Source organism: Marmota marmota, unplaced genomic scaffold, assembly GCF_001458135.2.
Source record: "Marmota marmota marmota unplaced genomic scaffold, marMar, whole genome shotgun sequence".
Lineage (NCBI taxonomy): Eukaryota > Metazoa > Chordata > Mammalia > Rodentia > Sciuridae > Marmota > Marmota marmota.
Window position 1 is genome coordinate 39,157,565 of NW_025999977.1, and position 19,398 is coordinate 39,176,962.

Below are 19,398 nucleotides of genomic sequence, written 5' to 3' on the forward strand. Positions count from 1 at the left end.
TTTTTAGAAAAAGGCCAAAGTCAACATCAGAAAATCTTTTTTCTGGTTTGCAGTAATAGTCACTGTTTACCAAATGTCACTGCAGGCTGAGCAGTTGGTGCTTTATGTCCTTCTCACAGCCTTGGAGGGCAGGTATTTATTCCCACTTCACAGGTAAGGATGGCAGAAATCAAATTAAGCAGACTTGTGCTAAAGCCTACTCCCCACCCTTGGGTCTTCCACCACGATGACCCTCCTCCTCTGCATTCAGTGATCTCACCTTGGTGGCTTGAAATTGGTCAAGGTGGGGGCGTTTATACCATGGAAACTGGCAAGAAGTACCAATGGGAAAACTGGCAAGAAGTCTTCTTACCCCTGCCCCTTTTGTAACCACGATCATCTGGTTGTTAAATATATACCAGATCCTAAGTGGACAGACCCAGGAGTCAAATATAAGTCTCCTCCTGAAGCTCATGTTCTTTCTAGTTCATGGCCCAGAAAATGAGCTTCCCCTAAAAGCACACCATCAGCCTGTGGGTGGGGGTGCCCTTGAAGGCCGAGCTGCTGGGAAGATGGCTGAACATTAGCTGCCCAGGGCCCTTGTCCCTCCTCCCTGGCCCCACAGGGGATGCCCTATCAGATCCAAGTATTATTAGTAAACACCTCTGAGCCTTTTTCCTTATCTGTGCTGAGCTAAAGATTCGACTTAAATTACAAGGGCTGAGGAAGCTGGAGACAGGATTTACGAGGTAATAATAATGTGCTCTCCTCTATGGCACTTCTCATCTTCAAAGCATTTATAGCCATTTACTAATTAGTCCTGGGCTGCACTCTGCAGGTACAACCCCTGATGACTGAGAAACCAGCAAGAAGTGTTCGAAAACATGCAGGTGACCCTTGCTCATTTCCAAGTGCCACTTGCTTCTGTTGCTGAGAAAGAGATCACACAAGCCCTGATGATTCAATCACTGGCATTTGAAACATAAAAATGGTTATTGTCTCTTTTGTCATTTAGTTTCCCCAAAGAAAACCAGCTCAAACCCTCCCCCTGGGGTACGGTTACTGAAAGTCTTCTAAGTCCTCTCAAAAATCATATAATCTCCAATCCCCACAAACCAACACATAGTACCTCATTTTTCTCTGGGAAATAAAAATAAGCCTCAGAGCAGTGAAGTATGTGAAAGGTGGCATGGGACTGGAAGCCAGGAGCTTGGGCTCAGTCCTGATGCCAGCACTGCCTGGTTGGTGATCCTGGGTGACTCACTTAACCTCTCTGATCCTCTTTCCTTATCTGGGGGACAGGGCCAACTCTTTTCACTTGCTGATATCTCAGGTCTGCTGTAAGGATGCACTGGGCCCATGTCTGCGACAGCACTTCTGACTTACAGTGCACGAGCTTTGCTGGTATGTGAGGGAGTTGTTAATTATCCCGCCAGCCCGAGCATGTGTGGACCCCTAGAAATTGGCAGGAGCAGAGGGCAACAGATCACATCGCCTGCTATAGGCTACTGCCAGGGCTGAGTGGCTATTGGAATGTGGAGGGTCCAGTCCATGTGAGCTCACCCATTCCATGCTGCAGGCCACCCTCTACTAGAACCAGAGCTAGAAATGCCTACCGAATGCAGGGCAAGCTCTGGTTCCCTCAGCTCTTGGCTCAGGGGACAGCAGAGCCCAATGCGTGTGCCTCCACAGGCAGAGAGTGGCCAGAACAATCCTAAGGGACTGTGCCATGGAGCTGTACAGGGGATCTGCAGCTTGGCACCCAACTGCCCTGAGTAGAGAGGCACCTTCCTGTGGGCAGCTGCTGGACACGTCAGAAGAGAATCCAGGATGGCCAGCTGGCTTAGTGGGTCAGGGCCACTTCCCAGGACAGTCACCTGGGGAGTTTCACCAAGATCCAGACACCCACATCCCAGTTTATGAGAGTATGGTTCAAGAGGTCTACAGGAGGGACTAGAAACCTCCCAGGGAATTCTGATGAGCCGAGGCCAAGGTCTGGTCCAGGCCCCTCCTTGTATCACAGAGGGGAACACAGACTGCTCTGCGTCCTGGGGATTCCAAGGTTTCAGGTGGGGGGCAGTGCCCGCTGGCGAACCCAGAGCGGGGCAGCTCCTCATGTGGCAGCCCAGCGAGGAGGGCTGTTCTCCAGCCTCCTGACAATATTCCTGGGCTGGAAATACAGGAAGGAGAAGCAGCCTCACCAGCCCCACAGGCCCAGAACCCGTTCCCATTGGGGGTCCCCTGATAAAACAACTCCAAGGGCCACATGGGTAAGATGCTCATTTCAGGGGGGAAAAAAAGCCAAGGGCTGGCCAACCTCATAGCTTAACAGAAGTCTCGGAGACAAAGACTTTAGAAGAAGGTAGGTACATTTATGATGTCTTAACTCTCCCTGGAAAGTTACTGCATCGTGTTCTGTGAGTTTATTTCTTCCAGCTAAGAAATATAAAGAAGGGGAGAGAGAGGGAGCAACCAGCAATGGAGGGTGCTAGGATTCGGGGTACCACCAGCCAGCTCAAGTTTGGGTTCCAGCAAGCGGGGCCATCTGGGGCACGCAAAGCTGCCGTGAGAGCGACACAACTGCCATGAATTCCAAGTGGCTTCCAGGAAGCAGCCATGGGTGCTGACACGCATGTGGGCCGAGCAGTCTGGCTGGCCCCCTCTCAACACTGGTGTTTCCTAGAGCTTTCCATTGGCAAATGCAGCCTCCTGGAACTGAGGGACAAAGGTTTTGAAATAAGCCCTGGTGGGAAAGAGGGGAGAAAAAAAATTGTGGTTAGCACAACTTGAAAAAAAAGTGCAACTCAGAGCTTTTCACTCTAATTCAGAACAGTTGTTATTTATTGTTTGTGCATCTTGGGGTGGATTTTCCTCCTCTGCCAATGCAAAGCCCTCTGGATTTTTCCCAGGGAGGTACATGCAGCTCACTGCTGTGTTCTCTCTCATGGATATTTTAAGGGCAGGTACACAGATCTTCCTGGCTGCGGATTCAACACACATCAGGACTCAGGCTTTGCTGTCCGTTCCCAGAACTAAGACAATGACCTGATCCAAGCCATAACACAGAGTGTCTGTTTCAACCACCCTATCATTTCAGCAGTCTGAAATATCAGCGGGATTGCACTTTCCCCTCAATTGGACCCTTGCCTTCATATACACAAAGAGGACCTAATAAGAATTTATAATAGAGACAGGGTCTGCATTTATTTTCAAACACATAAGCAGTCTGGTCCACTGGAAAGAAAGCCAGGCTATTTTTTTTTTTTTTTTTTTTGGTGGTGTGGGGATTGAACCCAGGGCCTTGTGCATGCAAGACAAGCACTCTACCAACTGAGCTATATCCAGCCTGGGGGCTGTGTATTTTTAAAAGAAACTTCTCCAAAGATGTGGCAGGATCTGGGGCAAATCATATGGGCTTCTGGATACCCAATATCTGATCTATAGAAACGGGGCCACATTCCACACCAGGAGGTGTGCATGAGCTGAGCCCGTTCTGTGCCATGTGCTGAATTGGGGCGTAAGATGGCCCAGGCATGGCACCTGCCATGTGGGAACACTCAGAGGGGGTAGCAGGCATAGAAGTAATACCACGCCAGGTAGCAAGAGCATCTCTGGAGGTGCTGTGGCAAGGGTGGGTCTGTGAGGGAGGAGTGGGCATTATGGGCAAAGGACACAGCAAGAACCGAGGCTTGTTGGTAGGAGGGAGCTGCAGAGACGGGGGCCCTGGTTACCCAGACTTACCTCTTAGACCCCCACCAACTCCCACACAACCGTGGTGACGCTTTACATACACAGAGGTGGCTCACTCAGCAATCTCGCCCTCTAGAACAGTGACAAGAACTGGGAAGGGCCACCAGGAAAACCTGTCACCACACAGTCTGTTTTATTTAGAATATGATTCTAATAAGCCTGACTACCGGCCTCTGGCTCCCAGAAGATCAGAAGCATCAAATCAGGCTACCTTAAAGGCAGGAGGCAGGTTTGCCTCAGTAGTGAGAAGCAACAATGTATACCAAACTGCCTGCGAGAAGACAACAGAAAACTACCTAGGAGACAGCTAGCTCAACAGGGATCCCCTGTGTGGGGGGTGATGGCCTCCATCACTCAACAGGCCTGTGTGAATGTTCTGGCTCTTTCTCAATCCTAGCTGCCACACAGCTTCTCTGCAGCAGTTAAATGTCGGCTCCTCTCTCTGGAAGTTCTCTTTCCCTGGAACTTCCATGACATTGAACGTCACCGATCTCCTTCCTCTCTTTCAGATGGAATCTTTCCTTGAGCTTGTTCCTCCCTGCTCTCCTCTCCCCTCATGCAGAGCAAGGTCAAGATCATGGTTGCTGGGTTACCGAAGGCTTGCATCATCCTTAGCAGAGCACTCCTCAGCCTGGTTTCCAGTCCTCCTTCCCCTCTTGAACTTCCAGTCCCACATTCCCAACCACCTGTGGGACATTCTGACCTGGAAATTGCTCTGGCATTCAAACCAGCCTGTCCCACAGGGCACCTTCATCGCTGTTACAGGGCTGACAGTGCTATGTCCAATTGATACTTCTGTAATGGAGCTCCCAGTTCCCTAAATCCCTGTGGTGAATCTCCTCTCTTATCCCATGTCCCTCCATCCTGGGTGACATCTCTGGCTCTGGTCTTGTTACTGTTCAATGAAACTGCTGTAGAAGCTTCTTCCCCCTTTCTGGAGTGTGGTCTCTGCACCAACCTGACCAAGACCTTAATGTTCTCTAAACTCTCAGCCTGACTGTCAGTGACAATTATTGACTCCAACTCATTAAAAAAAAAAGATTTGACCTCTAGTATGTTTTTTGGGGTCTCATACCCCTCTTAAAAGCTAATAAAGTAAAGGATTATCTCCCCAGAAAAAGTGCGAGGGCCCCCAATTGCACATGCCACTGTAGGGTGTCATGAACCCCCACATGCCACTGTAGGATGTCCGGAAGCCCTTCCATGGTCCGGCACAGGAGCCCAGGTCTACATATCTTCCCCTGACTGTGGCCACCTGCTCTTGCTCACATGTGCCATTTTTCATCTCTGGGCTTTATGCATATTCAGGCCAGATGCCCCTGCTCCCTAAGTCCTCCCTGGCCACCAGAAAGTTCTCTTCTGCATGCAGACACTCTTTGTTCTTCTTCCAGGGCCCCGGTCCCATGTATTCATGTCCTTCTCACTGGCTTTACACTTCTGGCCCATGGAAAGCTGGGGTGGGGTGTGTCCTCCTCTCAGGGATCCCAGGCCTGGCTCAGCATGCTGCCCATGGAAAGCACTCAGTCTGGCTTTGTGGTTCTAATTAATGTAGCTCATGATGGCACTAGTTTGCAAGAAGCCGATAAAGTAGGTCCATCACACACTGTTTAAGAAGGTGGGAGAGAGAGCAACCCTAGAAAGCAGTCAATGTAAAATTTATGTACCAATGAAAAAAAATTTAATTTGTTTGAGAAAGACAGACAAGGCACCCTCCTCCATCCACTCCTGATGAAAAGCACTCAGTCAGCTGAGCTGTCACCTTCTCTGATACTTAGGACCCAAAAACCCTTGCCTGTGATCAGCCGGCCATAATTACCCTTAATGCACCAGGGGAACTGTGATGGTGGCAGAAGGAACCCTCGACCTGGAGTGAGACTGGGTGGGCCAAGGGGAGCCCTGGTCTTCATTCCCTATGGTGAGTAGGGGTGATAAGCTCACCCTGAAGCGATCCTTGCTTGGAAAAATGTGTGGCGACTGTCAACTGCTGCCCAGATGTGACCGCCTTCCATTCCTTACACGTTTCAGCTGCTGATTTTCCAGCAGTCTGGGGAAAGTCTGGTGGTCCTTGTTCTGAGGGTCAGAGGAGGACAGGTCACTGTCAGCTTCTGCGCTTTTGCTTTACTGCTTCAAGAGTGCCATGGGATGGCCCCCACCCTGGCCATGTTCCAGGTGAGGGCTGGAAGGGAGAGGCTGCAGCTTATCTACACCAAGGCCCCTGACATTCCCCATGAGTGGATGGTTCTGGCCACGATGATCTCCCGGGGTACTGGCCTGAGCCTGGCAGTCATCAGCCAAGGGGCTCTCCACCGCCCCTCATGGGACCTGAAGCTAATCCACCAGCTCAGTTTTTCCTTGGAAACTTCTGAGGACAGGGGCTGCAAGCTCCTTACACCAAAGGGTCTTGGCAAGAGGGAGCAAGCTTGACGGGCAGACTCTCATTTGCAGAAAGTTCCACAGTTTCTTGTGTGTCCCGGGCTTTCCCTGCCAGGGCAAACTGCGTGCCACCAAAGGGAAGCGCAGTGAGGGCTATTTAAAGGCAGGGTGCTACCAGCTGTTTGCAGTGGGTGCTTCTCAACTTGGATCCTTGTCAAGTCAGTTGAGGGGGAGGGAGGGGAGAGAAGGGGAAAAATGACAACTGGCTCCCACCATTTATAGATGTTTTTAAAGCACTGCTTTCATTTATTTCACTTTTTATCAGAGAAAATGGAGAGCTTCCCGGAGTGAAGCTTGCTAATGGCACTAGTTATCTGTCATCTTTTTAAAAAAATCTGTGACCCAAAGGCAAAATGTATGGTAAGCTTTGGAAATACGTGCTGGTGTCTTCTCATTAGGTAGCCAAGGGGGGGCCCACAGGAGAGAGGCCTGGAGTTAGCCAAGCCCCTCACTGTACTCACACTGGAAGGGAATCTATTTTTAGGCCAAATTAGAGCTCAGTATGCTTGAGGACAAATAAGATTCTTACCCTCTTCACTGACCTCAGCTGCTTTACTCAGGGTTTCAGAAAATCATAACTTAGTCCACTTCAAATCTCAGGAGAATAAAGCCTAGAGAACAAATCCAAGGCCAAGGCTAGGTGGGTTCTGCACAGACTGAGAGCAGGAGGGGAGGTGGCCTAGGCTTCAGCTCACAGGCACAGCATAGGGAGGGGAGCAGAGTCCCTGGACCAGAGTCAGGATGCTCAAAGGCTCCACTTTTCTAGTCCTGGAGCCCAGCATCAGTCTGTCCCTCTCTAGGCTTCCATTCCCTCATCTACACAGCTGAGGACTGAGTGGAGGATCTCCATGCCACATGCTGCTGGATGTGGACAAGAGTGGAGAACACAGGCCCTGGGGCCAGCCAGACTTGAGCTGCAGGCCTAGTCATGCTCTTGCTAGCTGGATCCCTTAGGCAAGTGACTGTAGCTTTAGATTCTTTATCTGTAAAGTGGAAATTGATTGTGCCTGCCTTAGAGGGTTCTTGTGAGGATTCAATGAGATGGTCCAAGTATATACTTGGCATGGTACCTGGCATACAGATGATCAATAATGCCAACAGTTACCATGGGTACCAAGTTGGATCTAATGGAATTCTAGAAACAGCCACAAGCATGTGCAACTGCAGAAGAGAGAAACGTATGTGGAGAGAGGTCCTAAGGTCCCTGCCTCAGTTCATATTTTTCCCTGGGGCTCCTTGGATGGGCCCCTCCCTTCTCATTTATTGTATTGATCGGTAGTGAGAGGCACAAAGATGGTCACTCAGTCAAAGCCACTGCTATATTGTGTATCTTTTAAAATTTAGTCCTGAGCTGCTTGTGGCATACTGTTGGTATATAAGGGCAAACTGCAGTCAGAGGCACCAACAGGTCCTTGTCTTCTGCCCACACGTGCAGGACATCTCCTTGTGTACAGTCAAAGATTGGATCAGGGAGGAGGTCACAGCTATTGGCCAGAAAGATGTTAAGAATCATGTGGCTCTGGCTGCCAAAAAAAGGTCAATGTCAGTCAGCCTGGTCCTTGGGCAGACCTTTTAATTTTGCCAAAGCCTAAACAATTGTCTTCTTCCAAAACAGGACTTGAATTCTGCAACTCAAAAATGCTTTTCTTTGGGCAATCGTAAGATGAGACATATGATGTTTGCTAGAGCCAGGCCAATGTAGTTGGGGGGTGGGGGTGGTGGGAGAAGTGGTCCAGGGACATGACCCTCACTGTCAGGAAATCAAGAACATATAAATCAAGTCAGAGGTCATTTCTGCAAATAGAGGCAAGTTCCAAACATCTAAATCTCATTGCTTTTTCCAGTTTTATTCTGCAGCTGTGATTTCAACCGGCACATGTTTTTAATCAGTCATATGAAAACCGATTGTGGTCTGAAAATCAAAGCAGTCCTGTAAATAGTGTAAGACAAGTCCCGCTAATCATGCCTCGTGGTCTTGCCTTGTCCTCATTGTCCTGAACCGCCACTGTAAATACTGACTCATTCGGGGTCCTCGCCTCGTGTCAAAGCATCGTCCCTACAATAGGATCTCTACAAAGAGACTTGGTGCTATCTCAGTGCCCCCCCACCCCAAACTCTCCAAAGGCCTACGTGACACAACTACCCATTCGACTCAGGTGCCCTGGTGAGCAAGTGACTGGCATGAGAGGAGCTTGTTTTGTAGTAGTGCCCTGGGTGATGGCAGCCTGGCTCTCTGGCTTTAGGAACAAACAAGTGGTTGTGACAGTCCCCATACACATACACCTGTGAGTAGGCCTGGTTTGTTTGCAGGGGATCTAAGCTTGTCAAGTGAGGAATTAACACACTTGAGAGGCGAAGGATTGATATCACACTGGATCACAGCTTACAGCTTCCTGCACAAGGCCTTACCCTCACCCTCAGCTGGACTCCATTTCCCCTCCACTGGATCCATGGCACACTGGGCACTAACTTTGGCCTAGCCATGGTCTGCCTTGGTTTGCGATATTTAGATTCCTATCTAGACTGCTTTACACAGCTTTTGCTGTGAGAAGGCTGAGACTATACTTTCAGTATGTGCTGAGTTAAAGTGAATATGTTTTTTCAGAGATCCATTTCTAGATATCAAAGTATTGGGATGAAATCTGGTTTCTGCCAAATCACAGAGTATTTAAAAATATTAAAGTGATCAAAATTACCTAGAGTTCTCTCTTTCTGAAGCTGTCTGGAGCTTGCCAGTTCTTTGGGGGCTAACACAGTTTGCAGCCAGTTTCTGCAACTGCAGTGGCCAGGACTTGCTCCCAGGGGCTGCAGGTCTCTCTGTTCCTTGGTGCAGTGTTTGAGACAGGGAAGGAGGAAAACACAGGACCAGCTGGCCGAATTCCATTAGGACAGGGACAGGGAATCCTAATGGGCCCCTAAGCCTACTTGGCCACAGAATGGCCTTCTCCTCGGGTTTCCATCTCAGTGTGCATATATCTGTCACATACGAACCTCCTCTTACACACGCCTACAAGCCTCTGCAGGATAAGACCGCTGGTCACATATGCCCATCTCTGCATCTCCAGCCTCAAGCCTAGTACCCAACACATAGTAGCTCAATGCAGATTTCTCAAACAAATGCAAATATTTGGCTTATTTGAAGATATACTTTAGAATGGCAGAATTCTATAACAGAAGGAAACCTCCACACAGTCAATCAGGACAGGGAAGGGAAAACTGAGGGCTGGGTGCAAAACTGAGGACAGGTTGCAATGGTCCCCCTACTATGGCAGGTAACAATTCTATGTCACATAGGCCTTCTATGCAGTCCCTGGATAGAGGGCCAAATCTGGGAACAGTTCATCTTCAGTGTCCCTGATGCTCCCCTTGAGGGCCTCACAGCAGGTGAGCTGCAATATGGTACGTGGATCAATGCAGCCTGCCCCTGGCCCAGAGCTAGTAGGCAGAGTGGGCTCCATCTCCTTCCTCTCAGGTGGACACTGCTTCCATCCTAATCTGCTTGGTGACAGGCTATGGTGGCTGTGTGGCCACATGGCCAGTGAGAAAGGCTGGGAAAAATGAGGCATAGTTAGTTGGGCTGGGGCCGAGGCCAGGTAGTGGGCATGGGAGGCTAAGGAACATGGTGCTGCCTAGGCCCTGGGGACCAAAGCAGAGCCCCAGTCCTGTGCTCATCTGCTCTTCCCGTCTCTACCTGTATTGTGTGTCTGGGTGTCAGGTCCACTGCCTGCTCTGCCCACGGCTGCACAAGCAGGAGTTCAGCACAGGCCATGATGGTGGCCACATGGATGCCCATGGAGAGTGCAGGACCTAACCACAGTTGTGGCCATGAGAAAGGCGACTCACCTGCTGGGCAGAAGTGGCCACTGTCTGATGGCAGTGAGTCACTACCGAGGTCACAGATCACCCTCCACTTTTTAGTCAGCAAAAGGGGGAAAACCAAGGAAGGCCCTCAAGGGGAAGTGCCCATGGTACCAGTAGGGCTGACCATGTGGAGTGTGGGGTCCAGGCCCCAAGTCACACTCCGGCAGGGACCATGCCTCAAGGCTTCTGCTTAGCCCTGCCAGGGATCAGTCTAGACCTGTGGTCTAGTCCTAGTCTCAAAGGACAGAGAGATTACCTAGGACCTCAACTCAATGGGGCATAAAACTCCTCCCCACAGAGCTAGTCTGGGGATCTCAGGTGTTGTTTGCCTGGCTTCTCCCATCAGATCTCAGCATGTAGCTCACATCTTCCTCAGCTGCCTGGGGCCCTGCCTGTTGGCTTCTGGTCAGCCTAGCAATCTGTATCTTCATCTTCCTGGGTAGGTGTTCACAGATGGCCCGCAAAGATGTAGTGGGAGGAACAGCAAGATGGCCGCGGTCCATCCCCTTTCACTATCAACCCTTCACTCTGTGGCTGAAATAATATCCCCAGATGTCTGGCTCTCTGGCTTTAGACCAAAAAGCAACAATTCCAAAAGATGAGATTATTCAATAGGAGAGTGTGCCGAGGGCTACCCTCCCTGCTGGGGTGGGTGCAATGGTCTTCTGGAGACAATGATCTTTAGAGAAAAGGGTTATTCTTACAGTGGGAACTGGAGGTAGGCTCTGCTGGAGTAAGTGTGGGGCAAATCCACATAGGCTAGGGGGACCTGAACTTCTGGCAGGTGGAGGCCTTGTGGGTCCTCTCAAATCATGACAGGTGCAGTAGATGGGTGGGGAAGGGCCAACCACCTGCTTTGTGGGTCCACAGGACTCATTTCACTCAGCCCCAGCCCAGGGCCCTGCACATGGTGTCTCTGCATTTGACATCAACAAGTAGCTCTGTGGCCCCAGGTGTTCATTAGAGAAAGAGGGCAGGAAAGAAAGGGTAGGCAAACAGTGTGGATAAATGATATCCACACACGGTAGAAAAGTGGGCTTGTTTAAACAGAGGGCTGTGAGATCCATTTTGTGGGCCCTGATCAGCGCTGAAATGAAGTGAGGTCAGGTCAGAGTACACCTCGCTGGCAGGGAGAAATACAGTTTGTGAAACTTTTGTTTGAGTTAAATACACGGACTTAGGATTTGATATACATATCTTCCTGTGGACTATGGTAGAAGAGTCTGGAAGCTGTAATATAAGGAAAGGAGATGTCACTACATGCTAGGCCTTGAGTTGGTTTTCATCTGTACTCCTTGACACCTACTCTTCTAACAGGCCCACTACAGGGTCAGCGTCTATCTTTGCTAGTGAGAAATGTATGATTCAAAGATGACAAGTGACTTTTCTAAGATCACACAGCTAAGAGGGAGCAATGCTATGTATGAATCCAGAGCTGCTTGACTTCAAAGAGCACATTCTTTCCACCTTGCCATAATTTCCAGTGGAAAACTGGCTGGCAGTTGAAATGGAAGCCTTGGGCTCCGTCTCTGGCTCTGTCATGTGACTCACTCCTCCATTTTCTTATCTACATGAGGGAGTAAGATATATGATTCCTAAGATATTTTGATTTGGTGGTCTTTTCCCTCCCTAACATCATTTTAGCTGAATTTTGGCCTCCTCCATTAACATTTTCACTAGAATTGCCAATAACCCAGTGATGAATTTCAGGAGCTATTTACTGCCAACCCCCCTTATACCCACATTTGCTCTTGAAAAACTCTCTAAATGGCCCTTCCTCTTCTTGTAGGTCTGTGTGTCTAGAGGTGTTGACTGGTACCTTAAACCCCCATTTGGGACCTGTACTGGGAAGCTGTTTCTAAATAGGATTATTACTCTGATAATGAGGGACAAAGGGATGAACTTGACCTCCCTCTTGCTTGCCCATCTGGCTCTTGGGACTAGTGAACTCTGAATGTCTGGGAGAGAAAAAGAAAGATCAAGAAGGGCACATGCAGCCCACCCAGGTGACATGGGAGGCATCATGAAAGTTCTCTAGGTAATAAGTCCCAGAAGGGCAAAGGGTATGTGGAAGCTTCCTTTAATTTGGAAGTCATCTGGCATCATAAAATCCCCTAGGTTGGCTGAGAAGTAAAACTTCTGCAAAGGGCTCTAAATGGAACATATTGTCCCAACATGATCAACGTAGGGACTAGGAACTGGGAATACTGAGTCACTGCAGCTCTGCTTCTCATTGGCTATGTGACCTAGGATGAGCCACTTCACCTGTCTTGTGCCCCAGATGTCTCAACTGTAGAGGGAAGGGATGGTTTTGGAGACCATGCTGGATTCAGTATACTATTACCCATTATTGTTGATGTTGATTATCACTTTGGTATCAATCCAAGTCAGTTTCTTAAGTGGAAGCAGTAATTTAATAAGTGACCTCTCCCTGTGCTCTGCTAGAGGGGTTCCCTCAAAAGCCTTAATAAGTCTCAGCAAGGCACTGTACACATCTGAGGTTTCTAAATATGCCTCTGTTGTCTCCCAATCTGACTTAGGATTCCAAGAATGATGGTCAGTATCCATCCTGGTCATTTTCTTCCATCCTTCAAGGCTGCAGACAAGCAAACATTCACAGACTCATGGATAGCTCCCGCCTTAGGAATGGGCTGGTTCCTGCAAGGCTAAAGGAATGCATGTGAGCAGGGCCCTGGCCCTCAGGGGACACACAGACACTTGACTCCCAGGGCAGAGAGCTGCATGCTAACCTAACCCTGGAAAGGAGCCAAGGAGGTTGGCTGATCCTCTAACAGGCCAAGCCCTTCTTGGCCCACTGAATGCTTGATATTGAGCAAACTTTCTGCCTCAAGTTTGCTTTCTTTTCTGCTTATAGCTATGCCAGGGCATTATGCAGCAGGCCAGACGTCTAGCACCTTTAATGACAATAATAATAATTTGCATTTACACAAGGTCTTTCATCGGGGGAATCTTAAAGTGCATCACAAACAATAATTAATTTTCCTTTGCAAGTCTGGGAGCCAGCTAAGTAGGAGCCCCTTTATTTTGCAGGTAAAGGGTACTTTCCTGGGCCATGAAACAAGTTGGGGGGCCTTTCCACCTATGCAAAAGCTACCCTCTTAAGGCCTGGCCTGAGCATTCATGGAGCCTGCTGCGGCCAACCATTCCTCCTGCCTCCAAGTTCCCCAGTGTGCACTGCTGAGCCATTCATCTGGCTTTAATTAGAGAAACTCACAGCTGGGAGAGGTCTCAGGAGGCTGTGCAAGGCAGGGCCTGCCCTAGCAGCTCTCTGAGGGGTGATCTTCCTGAGCACCTTTTGTGACAGACAGCTCAGTACTTCCAGCCATATCTAAGAATGTTCTTCTTTCTCTGGAACTGCAATCGGGTCCCTTGGACTCCTGCCCACAGGCCTGCTTCCACTCTCTGCAACAGCTTTGCTACATAAACTGTCTGGGGGGTGTGGGTAGATGTCTCTGGCATAGAAGCTGTTTGCCTCTGTGGTCAACGTTGGGTAGAACTTGGTGGCTCAGACTTCAAGATGCAGCAAGGCCTCGAGAACTGAGTGGTGGGGCAGCTGGAGGCTCCACATTGGGCCTTGAAGACAGGCTGTCTCCTGAGCACTGTGCAAGAAGTGCCCTGGGTGTCACTGTCCCTGGATTCTACGTCTGCCCAGATTTTAAATGTAGCTTTTCAGACTACCCTGTCCCACTCAGGTTTATGTTGGGGAGCTGCATCCCGGTGATACAGACATACCCTAACTTTCTGTTCAATGACTGACTGAATGAATATTCTTCCTTCCAAGGATCTATTCTTTGTGCGTATGTGGGTTCTGGAGATTGAACCCAGGGCCTTACGGATGCTAGGCAAGTGCTCCTCCACTGAGCTACCACAGATCTATTCTTAAAGTCTATAAATAACAGTCAATTCCAGAGACTAGTTTATTGAGACCAAGCCAGATAATAATCTCTTTAGTTTTTTGTTTTCTTTCTTCTTTTTTAACCCTACATTATCAGAATAAATACTTGGGGTTAAACATGAGAAGAGGATGCATCAGTGCTGAGCTGGCAACTGATACAAGGACATGGAATGCCATGATCTTCCGCACCAGATGGTTGGAGGCAAGGGGTGTGTCAAGAGTGGGGTTGGAGGCACAGGGCAAATGAAATCCTTTGATAAGTTTATCTTCAAACAGCTAGATCTTCTGGGGAAACCAAGAGCTCCCTAGAGTGATTTCTGGGTCCTCACTAGTTTGCTTGAAAAGACACCCATCCTCACTCTGCCAAGAGCACAGTGTTTGGGTGAGATTTTTCTCACAGTGGTTTACTGTGGAAGGAATTTCGAGCATGCGTTAAAGGCTGTTGCTTTCCTAAAACCTGCACCACATATGAGCAGGAGGTTTGGCTTGTGGTGACACAGCCTTATTCTGTTTTGATTTCCCATGATTCTTACTTTCTGATCTACAATCAGGGCTGATCATTTTTGGCTTGGATTTGACCTGGGCCTTTAATTTGGGAGATGATTGGGAGAAGACTAGAGATGGAACCTCTTGGTATCATTCTGGGGCAAGGAGAACACCCTGTAATTATTCCCTATCTGCTGCAGAGAGAACATGGATCTTGTCTCAGAGAGAACAAAATTCAAATTTGGATCCAATACTTACTACCTGTGTGTCTGGGGAAGTCACAGGTAGTAAGTATTTCTTTCTCCACTGCAGCTGTGGTAAGATGACAGTGCAGGGCACATGGTAAGACCTCAAACCATACTTTCCATTCCTCCCCACTCTACTGCCAGCAGACAGCCACACACAGACATACACACACACCAAGGAACTCCTGCTTCATTTCAATTCAACAAGCATTATTGCCAAGGGCCTGAAACACCCACAGCCACTGTCTAACTGGTGCCTGGCACCTAGTAGCTTTCCAATATTTGTTGAATACACGAATGAACTAACTTGACACTTGGTATTTTGCAGTTTATAATATGTTTGTAAAATAGCAAATTTTAATCCAAAAAATCATGCATGTAAAATAGATTCCAAGGGGAAGTCACCTGCCCAAGGCCAGGCACAGGGGAAAGACAGAGGGAGTCAGTGCCCGGCCATCAGCACACTGCTGGTTCAGGAGTGTCTTCTGGGCCTTCTGTGGTCACTGAGGGCTGACTGAGCAGGAAGAGTGTGGCATGGGTGTCTCCATGTTCCGTCACATGGGCCTTTCTAGGCACTGCTCCAAGCCCACGTCTGACCATAGCTCGCTGCAGCTAAATGTTACAGGGGTAACATCATAGCCTGATAACCAGCAGCAGTTGTTTTTAAAATTAGGAACATCTGTCAATAGGCAGGTGTCTTTCTCTCGGGCCCTGAGCTATGGTCCCATGCTACTGTACACAGCCAATCCCAAGTTGACCTTACTGGCCTACCTTCCCCCTTTCCAATGGGGGAAGCTGGTGTACATGTCCATCCTTCATCTTCCCAATTCCAGCTTTCAAGGCCACAGAGAAGGAAGTGCTGTGCCCACAAGAGGCACCATTCCTTAGCATGTGCTCTGCACATTTCAGGGGCTCATGATCATGATAAACTGCATTCCTATGTGTTCTCATTGTCTTTTAAAACTGAGATAGGGACAGAGATTCACATTAAGTCCTCAGCTACCACAGGCTCTCAGTCTCCTTCTTCCCACTCCTCTAGCCTCTGATGTCTGGAACCTGCTGACAGATGCGGGGCGAGAAGGGTGGAAGAGGAATCTTTCAAGATTCATTCACACGGCCAGCCTGAGTACAGTTCTCAGCATGAGCTGAGGAGTTCACAATGCTGTGTCACCCACCGAGAGTTCATCAAAGCCTTCTCAAAACTGCTCTGACAACACATCCTGCAGAGGAGGCTGTCCCAGCGAAATGTCATTACACGTGCTGAGCAGCATGGAACCCAATGCCTTGGGAGTGAGGTCAGTTTGTCCCCACCAAGAATCCATCTATTCTGGACCTCTGAGAACATTTCTTTGTGCTGCTAGTGTGCTGCCCTGGAGATGGAACTATGCCACGTGGAAAATCATGTGCATTCCTTAAGCTAAGCCAGTTTTAGGTCAGAAGTTGGCAAGGAAGAGCCAGGGGTTGGGCTCTCCAACATTAGCACCTGAACTTATCAGGCCTACAGAGCTCCCAGTCACAGGGCACTCATCCTCTGGCCCTGAGCCTGGGAGCCACACTGGCACCGAAGCCCTGCTGCAGGGGACAGGTATGAAGGGGGTGTGCCTGGGGCCAGCCCAGTGTGCTGTGGTCTCCAAGGCCAAGGCCAATTAGAGTTAACCTACTATTGCTGGCAAGGGTACTGTGGCAGGGTCCCATGAGCTGCTGCATTTGGGAGTGTGGCATCTGGGCCCTAGGAGCAGGTAGGAGCTAAAATCTAGCCTGTGTTCAGCTTGCTAGGCTGTGTGTTTGCACAGGGACGTGTGCCCAGAGAAAGGGACAGCTTTTGCTTTACCTGGAGCTACCAGTCAAACTGTATTAACCCAAAGGGGGACCTTTTTCTAATTTGCACACAGGTCTCTTTTCTTCTAGATTATTCTGTGTTTCTGGTTCTCTATTAGGTATCTGGTACAGACAGACACATGGGGAACAACAGTGGGATGCAAATTCTGTAAGCTAGAATCTTGCTTGGCCTTGGGGGAAGAAGTTCCTTCTCTAGGCTGCATTTGAAGGCATTTTCTTAAACCTACTCCTGCTTTTCTTAATGCTTGTCTTCCAATTGCCCACCACTTAGCTATGCTCCCCCTCCTACTGCTAAGAGAGAGCAGGGGTAAGACAAGGTTTGGGTAGATGAACAGGTTCTCAAAGGCTGCCTTTGGTTCCCTTTCCTGCCATGTTAACCAAGCAGATCAGCATGCCCTTTCACGTGGGTCCAAAAGCATGCCCTGCCTTTGAACCATGCCAAGGAGCACAGTCAAATCTACATAGCTGGTGGAATTTTTTTCCCAAACTGGTGGATACCATGGGTGCCAGAGTCACCAGACCAATAAACAAATACAGACATACGGCAAAATAAGCCTCACCCTTTCAGAGTTCAACAATGTCAAAGCCTGCTCTGTATCACCAGCTACCACAGGGAAAAAAAAGAAAGAGGCCTTTTTTTTGTAGCTAGTCCCTAAATAGTTACCTTTGGGATCTCTTCCTGTAAGAGAACGGCTGCAGAGCAAAAGCCTAGAATACTGGATTTGGAAACCCAGAGACCATCCAGTCCAGATATCAGCAAACTTCCCATTAAGGTCCAGATAATACATAAAAATTTTCAGCTCTACAGACCATATGTTCTGTTGCAACAATTCAAGCCTGTCCTGTAGTGTCAACAGCCGAAGTACAAGATGTAAATCAATGGGTGTGTCGTATTCCAATAAAACTTTATTCATAAAAATAGGTGTACTAGTAGCTTTGCCATTGAGCTGTTTGCCAGTCCTTTATCCAGATTAACCCCTCCCTGTGCAGAGGAGAGGTGAAGTGACAGGGCCTACAGTCATAGGGCCGTTTCAGGTCCCTCTGGAGACCAGAACTGGGCTTGCAAGGCATGGAGGGAGGAACAGAGATACATACTGCAGGCTGAGAGCCACCAAAGTAGAGGACAAAATGACCATTTGGATAACTGGAGATTTTGACTAAGATGCTTAACTCCCCCCACTGAGAACCATGAAGCGAGTGGGAAATTATGGGTTGAAACCTTTGTCCAGGCTAAACCTAATGGGATTGGGAAAGTTGACCCTGGACAAAGCTTGGCTTGCAGAGCTAGAACGTGCGGGTTGGAGCCTCCTGGGCAGATGTTGCCAATGTTCACTCATCAGTTAGACTCAGGTACAGTCTTCAAGTGTGTCTGGAGAAGGGCAGGGAAAAAAAGGGAAAAAGGAACTGGAAAGCCACTGGCACTTGCCTGTGAACAATATGAGAAGAAAACAGCAAATTCATTTTTTCCAGTCAGCGGCTGGCCAGACACCTAACAGCACATAAATGGCCAGAGAGGACGGGCCCTCTGGTCCAGGGCTGAGGACAGGTTGTTTGGGCTGTCAAGCGTTTTCAAAACAAGTTTTCTTGGTCTCATGACAGGTTGTGGCAAGAACAAGAAAATAAAAAGAGTGGAAGATCCCATGATCGCTGCTCTGGGCTTCCACGTGGGCTGGCTGTGCCTGCACGGTCAAGTTTGCTTCTACAGTGTTCAGATAAAGCTGGTCTTAGGGTTAATACCACCTTGCCAGTGACACCATTTAATAAAATGATTCCTCTAAGAACTATCTGGCAGCTGGATAATCATTCCAGTCTGGGAGGACTAAGAGGTCAAAGTCATTCTTAAGCCCAAGGGTGCTGTTCTGCTCCAACCCACACCCTGCTTTGTTTTAATTTTCACCTCATGTTACGTGCACAGATTCTTCTCCTGAAACTGAGGTTAAAAGCTAACTGCTTGGAGGTGGATTTTTCCATCTCAACCATAGAACTCTTGGTCAGGGTGGGGCAAGAAGGCAGCAAGGAGACATGATTGGGCGGGCAAGGACCAGGCTGGCCTTAGAAAGTGCCCTTAGCTTCCGCCAGCACTGGTCTGTTCTTAGGGCTTAACAAACTCTCTCTTGCAGGAGAGAGTTAAAGCAGAGCCGAGTGTGGGGTGTGGAGGGCACAGTGCCAGGCACAGTCTGGGAACCACTTACCATGGAATCCAGAGACATGATTCAGAAATCAACGAACAAGTGTCCTGGGGATTCTCAGATCCCCTGAATGGTCACCAAAGAACCTGAGGCTGTAGACAGAAGAGCTAACGATGCCAGGCAGAGTACTCCCACTGGATTGCCCTTCCAGCCTGATGCTGTAACCCTCAGCTTCCTGGAGCAGCATACATTTATTCTGCTAGCATCACGCCTGATGACTGTCCCAAACCCTGGAAGAAACACTGTGGAAGGTGAACCTACTCTGAGGCTTGTTCTTACCCTGATAGACAAGTTACCAGGCCACAGAGGATGTCTTCACTTCTGTGAGACATGTTTTGAAGAAAGAAAAGAAAATCCTCCATCAGGTCTATAAGTTGGGGAAGTAAAGGCTGATGTGTGTCAGTGCCCAGAGGCAGAGAGGGCCAGTGTCAGGTGAAGGCCGGCACCCCCACTCCCATCCCCAAGTGGGACCATAAGCATTTTGTGTCTCTTCCCAGGAAGTGAATGAAACCTCTGCCCAAAGCCTGCTGTGTGGAGAAGACGTTATGACTTCAGGGGGCCTAGCAGGCATGTGACCTTCCTCCTCGAATTTGCAGACTGGCTGGCAGGCTGAACTGTCCCTTGAAACAGGATGTTTAGCTAAATTCAAATTTCAGATAAACAACAAATAATGTATAGGAGGAATAAGTCTTTTTGTTTA

At 48.9% G+C, this 19,398-nt stretch overlaps 1 protein-coding gene across 2 annotated transcripts in view; it reads right to left on the bottom strand.

The window, feature by feature from the left end:
• Positions 1-2,330: 2,330 nt before the first annotated feature.
• Babam2 (BRISC and BRCA1 A complex member 2) overlaps positions 2,331-19,398 on the bottom strand; it is a 401,118-nt gene continuing 384,050 nt past the window's right edge. For both annotated transcript variants that reach the window (XM_048804615.1, XM_048804616.1), the window contains one exon: positions 2,331-2,722. In XM_048804615.1, coding sequence (XP_048660572.1) covers positions 2,659-2,722 — 64 coding nt within the window. In that variant the 3' untranslated portion in view covers positions 2,331-2,658. The remainder of the gene's footprint in view (positions 2,723-19,398) is intronic.